Below are 8729 nucleotides of genomic sequence, written 5' to 3' on the forward strand. Positions count from 1 at the left end.
TCTTAATGTCTGTCTGTGAAATTGTAGAAGCGTTACTGTGTGTTTAAGAACTTCAGAGCACGTGTGTTTACTTACATTTAAATGACTGAGACTGATAAGTTTCACCCTCTAATTAAACATGACTGTCTGGCTTGATTGTTGAAGGCGCAACTTATTAAGCCAACAGCTGGGCAGGAAACCAGATAAGGAGCCGTTAGCGCTATCTGTGCTAAATTGGTCAGCCTCAGTGGGACGTTTGCAAGGATTAGCGGAGGATTTTTTTTTGACATGTCTGATAAATAGTCACCAGAAGAAGAGAGAAGTTGGCAGATGAGATTCTGTGAACATTGCATAGTCACTTATGAAGAAAATTTAATGTTTATTAAAGGTGCTGTGTGCAATTTTGTTGAAGGATAGCTGATTGTTGAGGTCATCAAGTACTGACGCTCTGGGTTGGGGGTTTGACTTGACTACAAACCCAAATAATCTATATTTGACGTCCTAGGAATCAGACTCACTAATTAACGTTCTTTCTCCAGAATCTCATAATGCACCTTCAACACCAAAGCTAATACTTAGCTCAGTCAGCTAATGGACAATTGTACCGTTATAAAAAAAAAAAAGAATACATAAACACTCATACTATTCCAGTATATATTAAATATGTTTATTCTAATAAGACAAATACAGATAGTTATCATCACTGAAGCAAAAATGAAGAAATCAACAAAAAAATAAAAAAAATATTTGGAATAGGAAATGCAAAAAGATTGGTTTTATTTCTACAATATGACAAAAATGTCAATGAAATGCACCCACATGCTATGAGGAACCTTAAGTACAAGTACACATTAATATTCACAAATTAAATGTAAGTGTAATAATTGTCACACATGCCTTTATACAATGTTTTTACAGTTTTGAGTTCAACCATTGTTGCCATTTTTTAAAAAGTTTTTACAAAAATCAGTGCACAAGTTTAGTCCACTTTAATTGCTGCTTCTCAGTGATGATTAAGGGTGTTGAGTTCAAAGAACAGGTTTTTCCCAGCTCTCTGTGTTTTCCCAACAGTTCTCACTCAACTTTGCTACACCAGGGTCATGACCTTTAGGGAGGCCGGCTGGAAACGACGAATCTTCTTCTTCAGGGCTCGGGAAGCTTTGATGCGGCAGGCTGCTGGCTCGGGGCGTGGGAGCTGCTGGAGGGGCTGTCCAGCTGCAGTGGGCCCCAGAGCGGCCTCAGCCCACACCATACCTCTCTCCTCCTGGCAGTCCACCTGGTCCTCCTCGTCCAGGGACAGGCTGCTGTCAGAGTCCGAGAGGGACTGGAAGCTCTGGCTGGACTCGCTATCTCCAAAGCGGTTGGTGGTGTTATCGCTCATCTCCCCCTCGCTGCTTTCAGCAATGGTGGAGTGAAAGAGTGAGGCGCATTCGGCCGAATACTCCGACTCACATCTTGGTGGGTACATGCTGGCCATGTGGAAGGCTGCTGGAGGGTATCTGGCATTAAGACTGTGGAAGAAAGAGTTTGAGGATATGGAGGACTGGAAGGAACGAGGAGGTCCCATCCACTGGCCTGACTTGGCACTCATGCTTCGGACCATCTGCATGCTCTGTGCTGGAACATGGGGCTCTTTTGACCTCTGACGCTGAGCATATGAGGCCTGGTACATCTCGACATCGGACGGCCACTTGGAAGCCCCCTGCCTCCTCTTCCTCTGCTCTACATGCTGATCATGCTCCTGCAGTCTGCGGCTTTTGCTTGACTTCACGACAGCAGGGATTGGATGTGGCTTAGGATGGACCTTTTGGGTGTACATGAGTCCCGGGCTACAGTGGCTGGAGTCTGAGCCTGAGCCCTGTCTGCGCTCCTCTGTGTGACAGGTGGTAGATTTCTGGGTCACTTTTCCTTTTCCTGATCTTCTCTGATCCCCCTTGGTTCCGCCACTGACCTCTCTGGTCCTTTCACCCGAGGAGTAGCCATGTTGCTGCCTCGTTGCTCGCGGCTTCTCGCTGCTTTTTCTTCGCAGTTTCACGGCTTTGGTTTTACGGTCGGCCTGTCTCACCTTGACCCTCTGAGATCCAGCAGGGACAAATTTGGCATGGACAAACTCAGGGGAAGCTGTGTGACCGGCGGGAACCTCAAAGCCTTGACTCTCCTCGGTGCTGGAACAGTGGGCCGCCACCGATCTTTGCCTATAGCCCTTCCTCTCTTGTGGTTCTCTCTCTGGATGATCCAGACATTTATTCTCTGAATTGCTTCTTGCAAGACTAGCATATTCTCCTTGGGGTTTATCATTCTTCCTCATTGATAAAGTGGTGACCTCATCAGAGCTGTACTCCCTCGTGGAAGCAGGATAGGAGTATCTGTATGAAACCTCCGGGGCTCTCATTGACTGATTGTGGTTTGCATTATCAGCTGGCTCTTGGCTGGGGAATGTCATGCAGTGTCTCTTTTGGTCCCTATCAGGTGGGAGGATGTTTGTGGTCTGGACCGGGACAGGCTGCAGCACAGACACGTCTTTCTGCACTTCAGGAAACACTGTTAAAACTTCAGTGGGCCTCCTGTGATAGTCACTGTGTGTCTGCAAAGTCTCTGTGCCTGTTTCACTCTGGGATTTGCTCAAGCTGCGCAGGAGGAGCTTATCAATATAACCATGGGTCTTGGTCTCATAACCCATTTGTGCCCTCTGGAGGGTGTCACACCCATTCACTGGGGGTCCTTGGCCCTCCAGAAGTCCAGGCGTGGCTGGGTCGCCCCCGTGGGAAAAGATTGGGCTTTGGAGAGCCACAGCGTGCAGAGGGCTGGGGTAGAAGTACACTTCAGCCCCACTGCGGGACACCAGGTTGCTGTGGAACTTGGGGTCCATTGTGGAGGTCTTCAGGTTTGAGCACATAGATGGTTTCTTTGCATCCATGGATTTGTAGTAGTTTGGTCCTTGGGCCATCATCCAATCAAGATCACCTTAAAGACAACAGAAAATACTGATTAACATTTCAGATCATACTATCAGAAACAATCCTATTATGCTACAAAACACATGGTGTGTTGCTAAGTAACAACGGTTGCATGGCTCATTACAAGATGAAAGAAAACAGATTAAAAGATTTGGGTACCTGTTGACACAGGTCTTGGTCGCGCCTTTTCTGTGCTTGTTCGGATCCTGCTGCTGCCCAGATGGAAGCCCGTAACCCGCGGAGGGTTGGGCTGGGTGGTGCTCTCATCAGCAGAACGCCGGCGGCAGACGTCTACTTGTGACGGCGGGCTGATGTGGGAATTAGCAGGGCTCATGGGAAGGAGGAGAAGGCTTGTCTGGGAGGATGACAGACACTCGCTGTACACTGAAGTGCAAGAGTTGGACAGTGAGCAAGAGCCGCCATCGCTGAGCTCATAGAAACCTGGAGGGTGCAGAAACAAATATGCACATAAGTATTTTTCTTGCTTCATGTGATCCTATCTTGGGTGGATCCTTAATTACTTTCTGTAAAGTACACAACCATAGGGCTCACTGTGCAAGTGTTTGCATACACACCTGAACTTGGCCTGCTGTCACTCTCCAGCTGCTCTGTGGAGGCCTTGCTCACATCCAGCTTCAGCTCACTGATCTGTTGGTCCAGCTGCTGCAAATGAGTCTTCAGGCCGACATCTTGTTTCCGAAGACGGGACTGTAAAAACAGGCAACATTTTAGCCAACCCCCCAAAAGTAAGTGTAGCAAAACCAGAACCAATTGGTCAAGTCTAATTTACTTTCCCAATGGAGTTCGTACAGCTTTTTAAGAGTAAAATTCAAGCACTTTTTAAACAGTTTTAAGGGACCTACAACAAGATTTTCAAGACTCATCTAAATTGTCAGTGTATATTGACACCATCTTTATTTTACCAGCTGTTCATATTAACTTAATGGTTAAATTAAGTATTTTCCAAACTTCCAAGACTTTTTATAACCCCTGTCCTGGGAACGGAGGGAGTTTAAGAGTGGGAAGAAATCTAGTAAAACTCCTCAAGCACACACATTCATATAATTACACAGGTGAAAATTAAGCAGACACGCCAGGATGAAGATTAGCAAGGCTATAATTTCATTAAGACGAGGTCTGTTGTTCAGATAAAAGATGCTCTAATGTACAGCCATCAGAAAAACAAAAGCGACTCAGCTGTGGCTGATGATTAACCCCAGCAGGACATGGGGGAGCATGGAAGAAGCAGTGGTGGGTAACTCATTTCTCCCCCACAGCGAGGGCCTGGCCATTGTGTAAACTAATAGAGGAGGAAAGCTTGGGGGTTGGGATGAAGGACTGTTTGCTTTGCAGCCCGGGCTGGGCATTTACTGTTACAGTGCTTCTCTAAAATGAGGTCCTGGGGGTCACTGCCTGCAAAATCCACCATTTAATTATTGTTTCATTATGTTGTAAGATCAAGTTAGTTTGGTTGACTCCTATTGAGGCTGTGTCTGTGTGTGGAAAGTGTTTCTGGGCAATAAAGTCTACATTTAGCTGGTGGTGTTTTTTAAATATGGGGTGTGAGTCTGCACCATTTTGCACGAATGTGAAATACAATCCAAACCATATGTTTTCCTAGTACTTTGCAGTGTATCTTTCCATGCATTTACCCAATTCCACTTAAAGTCAAGCATAGCACCTTAATCCCCGCACTTCCTGCAAACGCTCATAACAGCAGCCTACATGGAAAAAGCTTGTCATGGAAAACTCCACACAGCCTCAAACTCTCTGGGGGCCTCTCATGACTGACTGCCATTCAAAGCAAATTAACCCCCCTTAAAAAAAAAGAAAAAACTACAACCATTTTTTATATTCCCTGGCATTAATGGTTAATGATTGAGGCTTGCCCCCTGCAGCTTTCACGTGCACTGTGCGCGCGCACGTACACAACTCAAAGTCCTCTTGGTCCTGCAGTGAACCTTGATTTATGACACCTATCCTACTTCCTACCCCCAGCTGAGAGCATGAAAGTGTGTCTGCTAATAATTGAAGGCGGAATGCACATGAGCATCAGCTGATTCAAACGGAAGACATTATTCTAATGAGAATTAAGCTTATGAATACAATAAAGGAAGAGATATGTCTACTGTCTGCACATAATCTCCCCAGAGAGCTCTGTTTTATGACTGGATATGAATTGCTTCCTACCAGCTGTTGCTTCAGGGTTGTCAGGGTCGCCTCCAGCCGCTGCTCCTCAGCCCCCATCAGCCTGGGACTTTCCGGGCCTGCGTGGACAGCAGAGACCGGCTCCTCTCGGTCCATCCTCAGCGCCCAGCTCACCATGTCGCTCTGTCTGTCCTTCAGCAGATGCAGCTCCTGCAGCCCGGCCAGAGCAGCCTGCAGCCTCTCCCCGACCCTGCTGCGATCTACTCCGGCTGCCGCACTCATCATCCCCGCACAAGACCCCTTCCTACTCAGCATGCTGGGAAGAGGCGTCCGGGCATATCCAGAAATAAGATGCTGTGAAGAAACGTCCGTGCTCAGACTTCGCTGTGTCGCTGCTGCTGCTGCTGCTGCTGTTGTTGACCTGTTTGGTTTTTAAACTACCTGTTAGAATAAATCTTGAGCTTAGAGGAGAGACTGAGCTCCTCCCACAGACCAAACGGCCCTCCTCCCTATTGGCTGGCCACCGAGTCCCAATGAACATCTGGTACTAATCCTCCCCATTCAAGTCCTCACTGGAGCTGCCCAGGCATGTACTAAGTTCATCTGCATAATACCACATGGCATGATGGGCATATTATTATGCTATTTACACTATTCTTTTGTTATTATTGTCTCCAGTAGCTGGCGACCCAGATATGTGGTCAACTTTGAGTCTGTAAGTAATTCCAGCCAATACATGTGGTATGTATTCTCATTAACATGATAGAACCACTCACCAAAATATAAAAAAAACAATGCAATCACATTGAAAAACATGTATTTAGGCAGTTTGGAGGAAGGTTATCCACATATTTTGCATTATTTGTAACTATTAGTTCTGTGCAAAACTCAAAACTTGAAATCACATTTGCAATTTGCAATTAAAAGATATTTTTTATTTAATTTAAACCAATATGACATAAATCCTAGACTTAAAATCAGTTGTAAAACAAGCTAATTAAGTGCTAGTTTATTATCTTTTGCCTTGGAAACTTGAGGGATAAAATAAAAACTTGGATGGTGGCAGCTTAGACTAGTGACAGGTGAATAATGCCCCCTTGTGCTTGTAAAGAATACTACAATTTCTTGATTAGAGCCACATGCATGTGCCAGTTTATATTGGGGAATGAGCATAAACTGTAAAAAAAAAAAAAATAAGGGAGTGAGATGCCTTTAAATGCTCCTTAAATGCAAATCTACATAACAAGAGATTTATCCGGTTTAGCCTGAAATCAGTAAGACCCAAAACAGAGACTTAACATAATTAATTTAATGACTTAAATGAGTTGCAAAACTTAAAGCTTGAAATGAGACATAAGGACAGTATTTCATTGAGGTAATAGAACTAATTGTGCCATATTCATAGACTGCTATTATCCGACAGCAGAGGATATGCAAGAGAAAATGGGAAGTAGAGCTGAATTAAATTGGCGTGGACAATTACGACTGAAGATTTACATGACAGAGACCAAAGATAAGTTAAATGCATACTTTCAGTGGTTTCTAGCACTGAAATCATGGACGCATTACTGGAACAAGCAGACACAGACCTAGGGGCCCAAAGTATTGAGTTCACCTGCAAAATGTTACTAGAAGAGACACAAATCAACCAGGAAGAAATTCAAAATGACCACAAAGAAACATAGCAGGATTGGGTCTATAAATGGAAACAAAAAAATCTGCAAAGAGAGGAAAACAACTACACAAAATAAATGGAAAACAGCTGCAAAGAGGCTACAAACAGGAGCAAAACAACCACAGGCAAAAACAGCTGAAGCTCAACTTTTTATTTTGGATAAAGGTGACATTTATTTACTTGGGCTGAATATAATTATAATAATGAATCAGAGAAACTAATCTGTTGTCATCTAGTCTCTAACCTCATGCCTTATGAAATCATATCCCTGCTCTTTGGTTGTCCATTATCTTTATCTCCTCACAACAATATGACTCACAGGACAACTATTACTCTTCTTTCCACCTGAGCTGTACTTTATCTAACTGTGACAAATGAAGCACTTGTTGTCGTTGTCAATAATCTGATAAGAAACAAATAAGTAAATGATTGAGCCCTCATCACAGGACAACATGAGGTCTGCTGCAGACTTTCCACCTACACTGCTGCTGTTCACACTGTAGCACAGGTGGGAGATTCTTTCATGCTGATATCTGCAGCTATCTTGAAGCTGGAGTTCAAAGGAAATACCAAAATGCCAGAAGGGGTGTACACCTGTGTGAGTATCCCTCTCTCTCTCTCTCTCTCTCTCTCTCACACACACACACACACACACACACACTGATCAAAGATAAGAAGATTAAATAGGAGGTGAATCAACTAATTTTCAGCTCACTAATATGTTGATTACATGCTGTTTGAATGGCATTAAGGCACTTAATTTGCAGATAACATATAATTGTACAATTAATTTAAACCCATTAACCCTAAGACACTAGAGGGCGCTGTCACACCACTTCTCAATCTCGTCCCATTAGTTTTAACCATACATCTAATCAGGAAATTTGCAGATTCTTTACAAGATATGGAGCTTCATGACTTGTTTACCCATCCGTGATTGCACATTACACATCCCCATCACTTTGATGGTAGGCCCCTCATCAAGATGCTCACGTTATGGCAAATATACAGTGCATTGTGAAGCCCACTCCTCACAGGGATAGCGTCATGTCCTTGTGATGCTGCGGCATACAACGCTGCATTGTGATGCCTGGATGTCCCTCTGCCCCCATCCCCTTCAAAGCATTTCCTTTAGGGTGACATCAGCTGGGGTGCTGCTCCTAAAGGTGCCCTCTTTTTTTGCAATCACGTGTGGGCTTTGAGTCATCATGACTCTCTTAACCTCATCCTCAACTGAAAAAAAAACTTTCTAGCTACCACTTTGCAACTCCAAACAGCCTGGTCTCACTGGAGGTTCCTCTTTGTGTGGCTTCTTCTTTGTATTGTGCATTTATCAGCAGATTTTTCCATCCTCCCTTCTTTTTTTTCCGTCCACTTAAGGAATGATAAAGCAGCCAAATGTTGATAACAAAACAAAAACACATGGGCAGGGATCCCTTTTGCTGTGTATCCATGCTACTTCTTCAAAACAGCAAGGGTGGAAAGATTGTGACATGCTCAGGTACAGACGGGAACAATGGAAGATGCCACAAACAGGATGCGTGGGATGGAAGTCAGGGCGGTAAACATGGCGTGTTGTCATATGTGGGACCGGGCGAGTGTCTGTGTGTATGTGTGAGACGAAGAGCCGGGGAGTGAATCTGTTGTCAGCTCTGTGTCCATGGAAAAGAAAACAAGCTTTTCACATGTAGGCATTATGAGCTTATGACTTCAAAGGGAGAAAATCTGATATCATACAGAAGACACTCCGATGCTTGCTTGAAAAGAAGCAGGATTCCTATGATGGGTGTTGTTGATTTTGAGCTATTTCCGGAAGGGTTGTGTATTGTCACATATTTCTCTGTGTGTGTGTGTGTGTGTGTGTGTGTGTGCGTGTGTTGGTCTTGTTGCGTGTCAGGGGATTCCCATGCAGGTTCTCTGATTGAAAATCCCTCTTCCAGGTATTCTGTCATCAACACAGGTAAAGATAG

At 44.4% G+C, this 8729-nt stretch overlaps 1 protein-coding gene across 1 annotated transcript; it reads right to left on the bottom strand.

Moving 5' to 3' along the window:
- Window positions 1-630: 630 nt before the first annotated feature.
- Window positions 631-5399, bottom strand: dact2 (dishevelled-binding antagonist of beta-catenin 2). The gene is made up of 4 exons (XM_059359662.1): window positions 5127-5399; window positions 3512-3644; window positions 3096-3377; window positions 631-2943 (listed from the first exon to the last, which is right to left on the bottom strand). The coding sequence occupies exons 1-4, from the start codon at window positions 5397-5399 to the stop codon at window positions 1067-1069; spliced, it is 2565 nt and encodes an 854-aa protein (XP_059215645.1). The 3' UTR covers window positions 631-1066.
- Window positions 5400-8729: the final 3330 nt, after the last annotated feature.

Source organism: Centropristis striata, chromosome 20 (genome assembly GCF_030273125.1).
Source record: "Centropristis striata isolate RG_2023a ecotype Rhode Island chromosome 20, C.striata_1.0, whole genome shotgun sequence".
Classification (NCBI taxonomy): domain Eukaryota; kingdom Metazoa; phylum Chordata; class Actinopteri; order Perciformes; family Serranidae; genus Centropristis; species Centropristis striata.

Bases quoted from the DNA above. Each gene is read 5' to 3' on its own strand.
- dact2 (XM_059359662.1), bottom strand. From the start codon at position 5,399: ATGCTGAGTAGGAAGGGGTCTTGTGCGGGGATGATGAGTGCGGCAGCC. The intron at 3,645-5,126 runs GTAGGAAGCAAT...CTGTTTTTACAG, and splicing joins CAACCCTGAAGCAACAGCTG to TCCCGTCTTCGGAAACAAGA. The intron at 3,378-3,511 runs GTGTGTATGCAA...TGCACCCTCCAG, and splicing joins TGACAGCAGGCCAAGTTCAG to GTTTCTATGAGCTCAGCGAT.